The sequence below is a fragment of the Sminthopsis crassicaudata genome, chromosome 3, assembly GCF_048593235.1.
Source record: "Sminthopsis crassicaudata isolate SCR6 chromosome 3, ASM4859323v1, whole genome shotgun sequence".
NCBI lineage: Eukaryota > Metazoa > Chordata > Mammalia > Dasyuromorphia > Dasyuridae > Sminthopsis > Sminthopsis crassicaudata.
Genome location: NC_133619.1, coordinates 284,771,607 through 284,786,631, shown reverse-complemented (window position 1 = coordinate 284,786,631; position 15,025 = coordinate 284,771,607). Strand labels below are relative to the sequence as shown.

The 15,025-nt window shown below is 33.7% G+C and overlaps 1 protein-coding gene across 1 annotated transcript in view; it reads right to left on the bottom strand.

Moving 5' to 3' along the window:
* DMD (dystrophin) overlaps positions 1-15,025 on the bottom strand; it is a 2,117,885-nt gene that overhangs the window by 250,700 nt on the left and 1,852,160 nt on the right. Inside the window, 1 exon segment of the mRNA XM_074300855.1 lies at positions 5,997-6,075. Within this exon segment, the coding sequence (XP_074156956.1) occupies positions 5,997-6,075 (79 nt within the window).

The following is a 15,025-nucleotide window of genomic DNA, read 5'->3' as shown; positions in this document are numbered from 1 at the left end:
AAGCTCCCTATTCTTTCCTGCTATAGAATGTCTCAGACCACTTCCCTCCATTTGCTCCTCAGTTCTTGTGTTTAACAAAAAAATTACAGTCATTTTCCATGGCAAGGCAGCATCTTCTACTTGTACCATTAGTCCTCTTTATCTAAGTTTGTCTTCTCCCCTAAAGCCCTTTCATACTTCCATCTTTCTTTCATATTCAAAATTTCCTTATTCACTGACTTCTTTGATTTTGCTGCCAACAAATACTCAGGTCTTCCTCTTCCTTAAGAAACTGCCAAACTTAATATTTCTTATCCAATTTTAATTCATAGGCTGTCCTGCGTGCCTACAAAGCATTTCCTCCTTACTTTTGCTACTCAGAATTTCTGGATTCTTTAAAGTTGAAGCTCAGGTGTCATCTCCTAAACAAAGCTTTCTTTGAGTCCCCTCCTCCCAAGTTATTCATACTCATTAAATCATCTAATCTTATTTTGCTTTTTATATATACATGTTGCATCTAGAATATAAACTTATAGAGGCCAGAGAAAAATTTCATTTTTGTCTATTCCCACTCATCTTTCTAGGTTCAAATCCAAATAAATGATCTTATTGCTTATTCTATTTAATCTATAGTGTCACCCCTTAATCTGAGGATCCATAAAACATAGCAAATTTTCCATTGTGAGAAATTCTGCTTTGGAGAATGCTAGAAGTTATTAAATATCTTATGAGATATTGGGAGAAAAAAGCTGTTGTATGTTCTGAAAAGATGTTTGTTTTTCTCTGATTTATTTATTCAATTGCCATCTATTGAATGCCAGCTACATGAAAAGCATTGAGTGTTAACAAGATCCAAAGAAGATGATTCTTATTGAGATGATCAGTGAAGTCTTTGATTCCAACTGTTTTAGATGATGGATGTGATTCAAGATGTGCAAATACTATAGAGGAGGTATGAGGAAAAATTCTACAGTTAGAATGCAATGTGAGTAAGGACTCAGAGGTAGGAAACCACAATTTCAGAAGACTCATGATGAAATATCCTGTCCATTACCAGAGAGAAAAGTGATGGACTCAGAATATAGACTAAAGGTTTTTGTTTGTCTGGTTTTTTTTTTTTTTTTTTGACATGGATAAGCAGGGTCTGGTTTACTTGCGTCTCCATGTGTGTAATGGGTTTTGTTTTCTTTGTCGTCTCAGTGGATAGAAGGAAAGTAGGAAGAAGAAAATTCAGAACTGAAAATAAAATAAAACTGAATTTTAAAAATCCAGAGATAGATAAGTACTAGATGTATACAAGTGACAGAAAGTGAGGGAATCTGGCAGTAAGTTAAAAACATTGAGTGGAATAGTGTGGGGGAGTGCTTATATGATTGGAGTTTGTGCTTTATCTGGTAGATAGGGTGCTATCAAAGAGTTTTGAGCAGAGAAGAGATGCAAACAAATCAGTGTTTATGAAGGAAACCTGAAATCTTGAGAAAATGTTGGAGCAGAAGGAAATTAGAGGTGGGGAGACTAGATTCTGTTGTAATAATCCAGGTAAGCAGTAGTTAGGTAGACTCTATAGAAATTTTAAACTAGTTGCCTAGTAGAGAAGCAGAAAGAGGAAGAATAAATGAAACCAAGTTTTTTTTTTGCATGGATAACAGGAAGAATGGTAATGCCATTGCCAGAAATAATAAAGTCGGAATAAGGAATAGATTAAGGGGAAATATAACAAGTTCTCTTCCGGGCATGTTGAGCTTGAACTTGAAGAAGTATCCTGTTAGAATTCAGCTAAGGCCAGCCCTCTTCCCACTATTTATTAAGCACATGCAGAACATTATACTAGATGGGTATATGTGAAATATAAAATAATACATATTTTTGTCATCCTGAGTAGGATAAAACACATACTTACTTTAATATTTTCATATTCAAGAGGTTTCAGAGGTAACATGCAGGAGAAAAAGGGGTTGAGAAGCAGAATGATTATATGTTTTTACCCTATGGAAATCAGTTGATCAGTCAATCAACAAACATTTATTGCTTTATTTATTTATTTGTTTATATGGGGCAGTTGTAGTTAAGTGACCTGCCTGAAGTCACACAACTAGTGTGAGGGCAGATTTGAACTCAGGTCCTCCTGACTCCAGGGTCTATACTCTATCCATTGTGCTATCTACCTATAGTACTTATTAATTCATCATTACCTGCCATATATTCTGCTAGATATTGGAAATTCACAGGCAAAAAAAAATCTCCTTGTCTTCAAGGAACTTACATTTTATCAAAGGAAATGACACATACAAATAAGTAAATATAAACTATATAGGGTTTTCTTTTTGTGGGGAAACCACTAAAAACTAGAAGGGATCAGGAAAGGTTCCATAAGTTGAATTGTCCATAAGGCAATCTTGAAAGTAATGTGTAGAATTCATTATATATTTCTAAATAACAAGAGGCATGAAATGGAGATTCACAATTTCATAGAGAATCTTATTTTGTGTTCAATGTCTATGGAAATAATCTTTTTTATTGTTTGAGTCCAGAATAAAATAAAAATTAAACTAAAAAATCCCAACAATAACAGGGTTTTATCACAGTTTTAAAGGAAACAAGGGATGACAACAGGAAAAGGTGAAGAGGGAGTGAATTCTAAGGCCTTAAAGATAGGGTAAATTTCTATGCAAAGGCATAGAAAAAAAGAGATATAATATGCATGAGAAATTGCATGTAAGGTACTTGAGAGAAACAGAGATAGAGACAAACAGACACAGACAGAGAAAGACAGATGAACAGAGAGAGAGAAGGAAGAGGAAAATAGAAAGAAGAGGAGGAGGAGAAGAAATGCATAATAAGACTAGAAACACAGGTTGGGGCAAAAATATTGAGAGTTTAAAAGTAAAAGAAAACATTTCACATTTGATCCTAAGAGTAATAAGGCATCACTAGAGCTCACAGGGTAAGGGAATTAGATGGTCCAAATTGTTTCTTTTAGCAAAATCACTTTGGCAGTTGTATATAGGTTGGATTAGAGTAGGAAGAGTATTGAGTCTGGGAAACTTGAAACAGGCTGTTGCGAAAGTCCAGAATAGTTTTAAATACAACTGAGGGAAAAAAATTAAATAAATAAAAAAATAAAAGTCCAGGTAAGATGTGATGAGCACCTGAATAAGGGTGTGTGAATAGAGAGAAAGTACTAGACCCAAGGGATGTTCTGGCAGTAGAACTGACTAGATTAGACTGATTGGATATATCAGGTGAAAGAAAGTGAAAGTCATGCATAACACTGAGTAATTGGAAAGATCTTGGTGTCTTGACAAACAGAAAAGTTTGGAAGAAAGTTTTTTTTTGGGGGGGAGTAATAATGATTTATTGTTTGGACTTGGTAAGTTTGAGATAAATATGGAATGTCAAACTCAAGAGTTAGATAGGTAACTCTAGGGTGGGATAGACAGTTGGGATTCATTTACATAGAAATAAACCCAAGAGAGCTGTCACTGAACAGGAGAATGTAGAGAGAGCTTAAGACAGAGCTTCTGGGCATACCATTGTTATTGATAAAGAACCAGTAAAAGAAACCGAGGACTTTTCTGAAAAGGTTGAAGAACCAAGAGAGAAAATAAATGGAAAAGTTAAAGAGTAAGTTATGCAGAAGGAAGATGTGGTCAAAAGTGTGCTAGGGAGAGCTCAATAAGGATAAAGATTTAAAAAAGACCAACATAGATTATAATTTTGGACAGTTTCTTTTGAACGATAGAATATTTTGGAAGTCATATTGCAAAGACTTGAGCACTCCAAAATAGACCTATCCTTCCCTCTCTAGGAGTTTGACTGAAAAGGGAGAAAAATATATAAATTCAGGAATTGTTAAGGTTTAGAGGATTTTTAAGGATGGGGGAAATTGGGTATTTAAAAAATCAATAGAAAACTCTAGAGGGTTATACCTCTTTTGTTTGTGTGGAAGGGTTAGCCTTATAGAGAGAAGATAGGGGAAAGAAATTATCTGAGAGGTCTGAGAAAAGAAAGGAAATTTTTTTCTTTTGAGGCAATTGGGGGTTAAGTGACATGCTCAGAATCACAGCTAGAAAGTATTAAGTGTGTGAGGTCAGATTTGAACTGAAGTCCTCCTGAATTCAGGGTCAGGACTCTATCTACTAAGAAAGGAAGTTTTAAACAGACTATTCCAGAGAAATGAAAAGCACAAATAAATATCAAAAGTACTAAAAACAAAATCCCAAACCCTTAAATTTTAAAAAAGGAACAAATATGCTATTCCTCCATACTATTTCATAGTGACCATCACTAAAACTTCCTACACAGAAACTTTGGTGAATCTTTGATCTCCAAGATGTGAGCAGATTTTGGCATGTTCAGATGCATGTGAATTTAAGGAGGTTGGGGTACACTGCCTTATTTCAGATAATTTTTCTTATTCTAAGCATTCTTTTGTGAAATTTTCCTAATTGCTGATCCTTGAGAATTAGGTTAGGAGACACATTTAGGGTATTATATCTTCCCCCTTTTTGGTAATCTAGTGTACCATGGCTACTCTTATTTGCCCATTGGCCAGGGGTCAAGCTTCTGATGTAGGGCTGATCCTGAACACTGATTAAGCCCTATGATGATATCTTCATCAGGGGTAGAAGTGTCCTTGACACAGACTAGACTACATCTCTATAATAACTTTCTGAAATTTTGTTCCATCTACCACGGAGTGTGCCTTGACATCCCAGACATCCTGGATGAAGAAATATAGGTCATTTTTTTCCAAAGAAAGTTCTGGGCAATGGTCTATTTCAAGTAATGCTTGACAATTAATAAATGTCAGAAATATAAATAATAAATATAGTTTCTTGGAATTGGTCCTATTGGGATTTACTTACAATTTGATGCAAATTCCATAAGCTCATTCAGAGAATCCGTTGTTTTCCTCTGTTTTTTCTTCACTATTTCATATATAAATGAATATTTGTAGTTGGATACCAACATGTAGTTGGACACATTATTGGTAGGACTGGTCATGAACAATTAAAGGATATTGAACAATCTTCTATTTAACCTATAACCTAAGTCAATATATCAGAGACCTCCATGAATTCCCTACATGATTATAGATGGTAAACAGTCTATATCTTAGTAGATAAAAATCTTAAAGAGCTGCCTCAAGCTAAGAGAGGCTAAATAATTGACCCTTAGTCACAAAGCTAATAACTGAGAGCAGAACTTAAATTCCAGCCTTTCTGACTCCAAGTCTCATACTCTACTGTGTTTCATTGGCTATTTAACTATAACTCTAACCTCCAACCTCTAAAATTTATAGTTTCCACCCCACAGAAGCTTTTTGGGCTATGCAATCAGAAACAAAAATCATGGGTTTGCCAAAAATCTGTTAGGACGATTTTCTTTGCATGAAATAATTTCTTTTTAACTTGTGATAGGATGCAAGAAAAAAGTACTAGAAAAAATTATAAATTCAGATGATAATGGGAGAAGAATAAAATTAGAGAAGGGCAACATTACAGGTTCTGGTCATAAATATAAGGCAGAGAGCACTTGTACATAGAGACTTGTAGATTTATGTAACTATAATTATATATATATGTGTGTATATATATATATATGTACATATATAAATGTAAACACAAAAATATACATGTATTTACACGTATAAGTGGGTGTTTGTAAATGTATGTATATGTATGCATAAGCATATCTTTTTTTTTTCCCTCTAAGCATGCACTAAACTAAATCCTTTGTAATCTTATGGAGTGAATCATTTGAAGCAAGAATAAGAACTTAAAAAAAAGAGTAGAGATTATATTAAAGGAGGTAATTATGCATTAGCAGCAAAATGAACAAGATGACCTAATTGGTCTTCCCCTTCTAATGTTCTGAGCTTCTCCACCAAGTTATATTTCAATATGATTTGTTGTTCCACTGTGGTTGGCACAGATGACTATAATACAGCTCTTAATTCTTATCTCTTAAGATGCAATGAACAAGTTAAGAAATGAAAGCTAAAAATGACTTACTGGAAAGGAAGTGCTGGGATGTGGGGCCAAAGTCCCTGTGGGCTTCATGCAACTGCCTGATGCGCTCATCAATGGCCACCTGGGAGGAAGAGGAGAAAAATGACTATTCTCTCATCATATATAATGAAGAGCAATTAAAATAACTTTGCCCTTTTGGTAAAATCTTTTGGGCTTGGAAGTCTGAGAATACTACAGCAATCATTTATAACCCCAGAGTTTTAATATCCACTTACTGCATATGGCCTTTGAGACTCATTTTTTATCAAACTAAAGCCAAAACAAACAAACAAAAAAATTCCCCTTCTCAACAATGTTTACATGAGTAGTTTATACCCTCACTTCTTTGATTTTCCATAAAATATTATGCCAATTAATACCATATAAAAAAAAGCCCTGAAAATTCCAAATCTTTCATGAAAGTAAGATAAGGGATCAGGTTAATTTTTTTCCTATTTATTATCATAATGCAGTGTAAAAATAATTGAGAAATATAATGTCTTTTGTCCTTTAAGCTCAATCAGCTGACCTTCTTTAATAATTTTCCAAAGTTTGTGTATTATTGTCAGTGCTTAATATCATCAATAGAATAAAATCAAGGTTTAAAATATAATGGAAGATTCTCAGGTTTCTCCATTTCACATTGTGATGGGGGTGAATAAGGCGATGGCTGGGAGATCTAACTTGGCTACTACAGCATACAAATAATCTTTTCCCCACCTCTAATAAGTAGGCATATAAAATACATTTAGTAGTGACTTATAAGCTCATTAAATTCTATGCTGAAAAACAACACTGGAGGAAGTTTCAAGGTTGCCAGGATCTTTTACCTATTTTTTTTCAAAGCAATTCTAATATCTTTAAGCATTTTATGTAATACCACAGGGTTACACTAACTGGTATTGAGTTCTCCTAAGAGGCACAGACCATTTCAGATTTGGTCCATAGATTTCTGTCATGTTGAGAAAGAAAGTTCTCAGGGTCCCTAAAGAAAACCAACTCTAGACCATGAACAAAAACAGCAGAGCAGCTGTAAAGACACCTGTTCCGCTTTTATTTTTTATTTTATTTTTTGCAGTTGAAGAAACTGGAGCAGCTAAGTGACTAGCTCAGAGTCAATAAGTAAGCAACTGAGATCAGATTGAATTCATGTCTTCTTAACTCCAGAACTAGCTAAGGTAGTTAAGGAATAAATATCCTATTATTGAGTAACACAATGTATAAATGGTAGACACAAAAGGGACTAGCAATCCTTATCAATTTTTATTTCTCCATTCTATACCCAATTTTTTAAAATTTAATTTTATTTATTTATTTATTTGCTGAAGCAATTACGGTCAAGTGAAGTTTTAAGCATCTGAGGTCAGACTTGAACTCAGGTCCTCCTGACTTCAGGGTTGGTGCTCTATTCCACCAATTCCGCCCCTTGTTAAGTACTTTAAATGAAAAGAAAGCAAATTTATATTTCTTTCAATCCAAATTGCTTTGAAAAATGCTTGAGGATAGGATTTAAATAAATATGTACTATATCAGACCATGGAATATTAAGAAAATAATGCCTAAAATAGCTAAGGTATTAAATACAAGGCAAGTTTAGTCATTAGAAATTATTGTTGGGGATAAGGTAGAATAGAAAGCAAACATACATAAATGATTAAATAAATTAATAGACTTAAAATTAAAAAAAAACTTCAATTCATATAAGATGCACATGGACTGGGGCTAGTTATAAGAACAATATTTTATTCAACAGATATCTATATAATCCAAAGTAAATTTAAGAAGTTAAAGCAATAGATTTCACAGATTAGAACTTTGCTGGCTATTTTTTTTTTAACATTGAAGAGTATGGTCACAGGACAAATAAAACAAAAACGGGATTTTACGTCTATCACTATTTTGCTGAGACAAATGACAGTCTTTTGCTTATTCATTAATTAAATAAATTAAATTAATTAATTAATTAATAATTATTATGTTATCAAGGTTATATATCCTAATATGAAGATTTGAATTCAGATAGGCTAGGATTCAAATCATATTCCTGGCACTTGTTAGCTCTGTGACTCTCAACTCACTTAACCTCTATGAGTCTTAGAAACCTTCTGAGGATCTAAACAGGGGAGAGAGATCCTATGTCAGAAATTGTGCAGTGATGACAAATCACAGATTTTTGATGTATTCTTGTATTTATTGATGGGCTAAAGGGCATGAGAAATCCAAGATGAGATTCTTGGTCCTTTAGAAACTTATAGTCCATGTGAGAAGGAGGGGAAAAGGGATAGGGTGGATAGAATCCTGGGACTGGCATCAAGAAGATATGAATTCAAGTCCAGTCTCAGACACTTATTACCTGTGTGGTCTTGGGTCACTGGATTTCTGTTTGCCTCAGTTTCCTTTACAGAATAATGGGGATAATAGAGCACCTACAGTGTTGAAAGGTTGTTGTGAAGATCAAATGAGATAATGTATAAAGCACTTAGCACAGTACCTGACACAAAAATACATATTCTCTTTCTCCTCTCTCTCTCCTACCTCCACTCATATTATAAGCTCCTAGACGTTTGGACCATATCTTATTTTCTTAGTATGTCCAATGCCTAACCCAGTATCTTGTACATAGTAGCTAATCGGGTCTCCTTGTTCCTAATATTTTTCTATTTATCATGCACATATCTTGCTTGTACCTAATTGTTTGTTTTATTTTTCAGGGTAGGAACTAGATTTTACCTGTTTTTGTAATTCTAGGCACTTAGCACATAGTGCCTGGCACATAATAGGTGTTTACAAATAAATATTTACTGACTGATTCAAAAAGGACTCCATCTTTCAATACAAGCATTTTCATCTACAGTTCCTCATGCTTGGAACTCTCCCCCTTCGCATCTCTATCTGAAGTTTCAGCTCAAGTCCTACCTCCTCCAAGATACCTTTCAGTGTCTTCTTTGATCCTAGTATCTTTTCACTCTTGATTATTTTCAATGCATTCTCCATATATTTTGTTTATATATACCATATGCCATATAGAGACTTTCCTTATTGTGCTTTTGATATATTGTGGGTTGCCACAGAAATTAAATAGAAATTTTTGGGGAGTTTTGTGGAAGCTTCAGATGCCATATGAAGGTTAGTAGATGCTGCAGAGCCTGTGACCAAATACTTAACCCAAATTTACACTAAGATACTGTAAACACCCTATAAAAGAGAAAAGAATAAAAGTGGATTTCTCTAGCAAGGAAAGAGGGTCAAAAATTTTTATGTGGATTTTTCAGATTCTGGAGATTGTGAAAGGCACTTTTAATCCCTGTGATATGGAAGGGATAACTGTAGCTGTTTGCATATTTTCCTCCCCATTAGACTGTACATTCCTTGAGAGCAGGGATTGTTTTTTTCTTTCTTTGTACTCTAGTACAAAGCAAAATTTCAGCATGTGGTAGCAAGCCAGCTAGCAAGAAGATGACAGGGCTTAGGGCCTACCTGAAATATTGGGTGAGATACACCAGGCACTAATTAGTACTAGCATCGTAAAGGGCTCCATATCCTCATGGTTAAGATGTACAGGGAGAAAGAAAATCTAGGAGTGATCAAGAATTGAGGAAAACCAGTTGGCTTTGAGTGTAAGGCTTTTATGATATTGAAAAGGTATAAAGAACAATTAGCATTGCCTTTACAATGAACATTTTTTCTTGAACATTATCTAATCTAAATAATAACATTATCCCATTTCCTAAGAAGCTGGTATTCTTTATGTCCCAGTTACATATAGAACTGCCATATGTGCCTTTGAGCATTCATGATAATTTACTACAATTCTTTAGGAGATTACAGAGTCAGAGAATATCAGGCTTGGAAATCTTCTCAAAGGTTATCTAGCAACCTGTATCTGAATTATAATTAGTTTTTATGACACCTCTGACAAGGGGATCTCCAAACTTGATGTAATGATGGAAAATTCCTTATCTCCCATGATAGCTTTTTCAATTCCAGATCACTTTCATTGGTAAGAGGTTTTCCTTATTTCGAAATGACATTTACTTTTCTTCAGGTTCCAATCACTATTCCTGTGTTCTGAGGCCATATTAAAAAGGGGGGTTCCTCCTTCACATGGAACTTTTCTAAGATTAGCTAACACATTCCTTTTAAATCTTCTCTTCTCTAAACTAGATATTCCCCATCACTTCAACTCATGTAACATGATCTCTAGTCCTTTCACCATCTAGATCACCCCCTTTGTGCCCATTCCAGTTTGTCAATGTCCTTTCAAAAATATGGAACCAAGAACTGAACAGAATATTCAGATGTTGTCTGACAACTGTGGAACATAGCAGTACAATCATCTTCTTTGTTTGGAACAGTGCGCCTCTATCATTTCAGCCAAAGATTACATACTTTTTTTGGCTGCCTTGTCACATTGTTGATTCATGTTGAACATGTGTATAATGCTATACCTCCATTTCCCAGATTTTTTTCACATGAACTGTTGTCCAGCCACATGCCAATCATGTACTTGTAAAATTTATTTTTTTGAATCCAAATGTAGGATGTAGTATGTTTCTTTATCCAATTTCATCTTATTATATTCAACTCATTATCTCCTGTCAAGATCTTTTTAGATCTTGATTCTTTCATCCTCAGAGAACTAACAATCCCTTCCATCTTTTATATTATTTGAAAATTTAATGTGTCTATTTCTTTTTCTTCCAAGTCATTGATAAAAATAAGTGGAATGGCACAGGACCATATACAGATTCCTGAGGCACTATAGTGGAGAATTTCCACCATGATGATAGCACAATGGTCATGAAAATCTACCTTCGCTAGTAATAGAATATTTAGATATATTTATATAGAAATATGTTTATGTATAATACTATATAAAACTTTATAAAACAATTTCTTCTTATCTGTTTTTGGCCTAATTGCTAGACTATAAAATTCAAATGCTATGTAAATTGTTATTTTATTATGTGATTTTTCCATTTATGATTAGTAGGCTATTATTTGCATAGGCCCTTCTCATTTCTCTATCTTAGATGTTTGATCTCCTAAGATCAAAGAGAAAAGCATAGACTTTTAAAATATTACCTCTATGCCTTTAATTAAAATGAACATAAAGTTAAATAAAGCTAGCCAACTAAAAATAATGACCACTCATTTTATTTTTTAAAAAATAAATCAATAATTATTTATTAAGCACTTATTATGTATCAAATGCAGGGAATACAAAAGTAAGCAGAAATAAAGACAAGGAGCTGGCATTCTATTAGAGGAAGACACCTTTATCAGGGAGCTGAAAATTTTTTGGGTAAAAGGAAGAGATGAAGGTACCTAATGCAGAGTACTGAAGACAAAGTCTTGGATAGTCAGGAAAATAGCCTGGTAAGGAAGGGAGACATGGCTGTCTAAGCCTTTTCCTTTTTTTATTGTAGTAAGTTTATTTTTATACTTATTTCTTTATGAATCATGTTGGGAGAAAAAATAGGAAAAAACCATGGGAGATAGAAAAAAAACAGAAAAAAGAAGTCTTCTTAGTTATTTTTCTGGATGCAGATGGCATTTTCTATACAAAAATAGCTTTGGATCACTGAACCACTGAGAAGAACCAAGTCTTTCATAGTTGATCATCACACTTGCTATTATTGTGTATAGTGTATTCCTGGTTCTGTTTGTTTTGCTCAGCATCAGTTCATGTAAACCTTTCCAGGCCTTTCTACAATCAGGTTGTTCATTATTTTTTATAGAACAATAATATTCCATTACCTTCATATGATACAACTTGTTCAGCCATTCCCCAATTGATGGGCATCCACTTCCAATTCTTTGCTACCACAAAAAAGAGCTGATCCAAACATTTTTGCACATGTGGTCCTTTCCCCCTCTATGATTTCTGTGGGATACAGACCCAGTAATGGCATATCTGGGTCAAAGGCATGTATAGTTTGATAGCTCCTAAGGCAGTGGTCCTCAAGCTTTTTAAATAGGGGCCAGTTCACTGTCCCTCAGACTGTGGGAGGGCCAGAGTATAGTAAAAACAAAAACTCTCACTCTGTGTCCGCCCCTCAGCCCATTTGCCATCACCAGGCAGGTTGCATCTGGCTCAAGGGGCGTAGTTTGAGAACCCCTGCAGGGGATAGTTCCAGATTACTCTCCAGAATGGTTGCATCATTTCACAATTCCACCAAAAATATATCAGTGTCCCAGTTTTCCCACACCACCTCCAACATTTATCATTATCTTTTCCTGTCATCTTAGTCAATCTGAGGGGTGTGAGATGATACCTCAAAGTTGTTTTAATTTGCATTTCTCAAATCAATAGTGATTTTAGGGTATTTTTTCATATACTACAAATGGCTTTGATGTCATCAACTGAAAAATGTTCATATCCTTTGACCATTTATCAATCAGAGAGTGACAGCTCATTTTAAATTAAAAAAAAATAAATACTAACTTTAGAAGGCTTCCTTATCCTTCACCCCTCATCCTTGCATCAAAATGTAGCAAGTGAAGTTTGATATGATTTCTTAAAATAGGATTTCTTTTTTGTTTGATTGAAGTTTTTTGTTTTTTTCTTTGTTTTTCATTGTTTTTCTATCCTTATTTCCTAAAAGGATGAATTAAATTTATCCCTTACTGTCTGAAACAACTGATAATAGATAACAGTCAAAAGAAAAGCTGTACCATGTCAATATTTGGAAGGATTTCAAGTAAATTTTAGTATGGATGCTTATTACTTAACCTTCCTGCAAATTCTAGTGGATTTCATATTTTCTTTGTAATCTTGAATTAGTCACTTTTTTTCTGCTTTAAAAATATTTAGAACAGATTCAGGTGAGCTAAGGACTATTTTATAAACACACAAAAAAGAAAAATAAACAAACTGCTCAATCATATTTTCCCCAGCATTCAATATTCTTGCATATTCTAAATTTTTTTAAAAATCATTTTTATTTCTTTTCTTGTGTAAAATGTAGTTGGGTAGTCACATTTAACTTTTTCTGTTTTCTCAGTTCTTTTGACCTTTGATAAATGTAGATGGTCACCCAGGGACTAGACTAACACCCACTTTAATGAACTCATAACAAAGTCTCTCTCTGTGCTGCCAGGCTAACCAATAAACCATGAAAATGATGCTTCTCTTCAGTCCATTCATCACTTTTTTTCTTTGTAATTTTGCAGTTTATACAGTTTTAGGGGAAATAGCCCTTAATAATTTATTTCAGGTTCCAAATCCTTACTTGAAATGCACATAGAGATATTTGCAAAAGTTATATGGAAAATTCTCTGGGGACTGATTATATATACCTGTTTGCTTTTAAGGTAACTTTGGAAAACATTGGTCTAAAATTGTTTTTACATGGATGTTTGTGTAATTTAAAACTACTTTGCACAAAAAAAAATCCAAGGGCTTCTAAAAAGCAATGAATGGTCAGTTAAGTTATGCCTGGAATCAATTTATATAGTAAGAAAAAAATATATCAAATTGGGATATTTCAAATTCTTGACACCATTACCATTTTGAATTTTAAAGAATACACTCATGATTTGATTGTGTAAAGATTAACCTATGACAGAGTACCCTACAGAGATTTATAAATATTTATCATTTTGTTGCTATTAGATAATCACTGGTGATTCTCTCATATTCCTCACAAAAAGTGATCCTTTCCATATCTTTTATATCTTTCTTTTCTCCCCTTCTTCATTTTTTCTTCCTGCCCAATATTCTTATTTCCTATGTTTTCTCTCTCCTTCTTTACCTCCCCCACAACCTTTCTCTTATTCCTGGGACTATGCCTAAGAACTGCTGATAGAACCTAGAGATGCTGTTGCTTCCCATTAATGATGTTTCCCTGAAGTTGTAGGACCCCTGTAATAGTGTCATTTTTGTTAACTGGAATCTTAGATCATGCACCATTCCACTATGGTTTTCAGACTGAATAATTGCTTTTATTCAGAAGAACTCGTTAACTAGAAAGAATGGGAGAAAATGAAAAAACAGTTTCATATCTACTCATGTCTTTAGCTTTCCTTTCTCTGTTTCAAAAACTCATTCTAAAAACATTTTTTGACATGATGATATAATGGACTCCTATGATTAAGTCAAATTGACTTAAACAGTATATACAAAAGTGAAAGTATCATTAATTTCAGTTAGAAAAAAATGGCATTCATTTATAATTTCCTTCTTCAAATCTGATGAATCAGAGTTAACTCTAAATATTCTTTTCAAATGAAAAATAAAAAGGGTAAGGAAGATATCAATGTTTTATGAAAAGGAAAGGTATACCATAGGAGCCATTTTCAAGTTGAGATCTGAGCAAAACCTGAAATGATTTACATGAAGGGTATAATAACCTAGGTATTCTAATATAATACTTAATATAACCTATTTTTAAAATAGGTATACTTTTAAATAATCCCATGTAATATTCTATGATTAGGAAGGCAAGTGATTCTTATTTGATTACATTAAAACATTTACATCTCAATTTAACATTTATATTTGCTCTACAATTAAAATATATCACTAACAGTGAAATCTTTTGAGGTCATTGGAGCATTCCCTAAAAGGGGCATTTTAGGGCACATACAGCAGAATGTTCAGATGCTAATTACACAATTATTCTGCCTAGTATTAGAACACAGGAAAATTATCAGGGACCAGAAGTGGCAATTTGAAATAATTATCAATGGAATAAAATACAATGGGTATCATGATCTGAAAAACAAATGCTATACAGTAGACACAGAACTAAGCAAACTCACTTTCAAAAATGGCTAAATGTGGTAGAAATCTTGAAGACAAATGGGAAAGAATTCATCCCTCCAAGTTTTAAACTTACCCCAGTCAAGAACCTTTATACTAAGTACAATAATGCACTTGTTCATTTTCAGACTGCCCCACTAATCATCATTTTAATGAAGGAAGGGGAGGAGAATTTGCTTAAGCATGCATATACAACAGAAATTAAACAAGAAACACAGTCTTTCTTTAATCCCACATCATGTTCACAGCATTTCCATTGCATCCT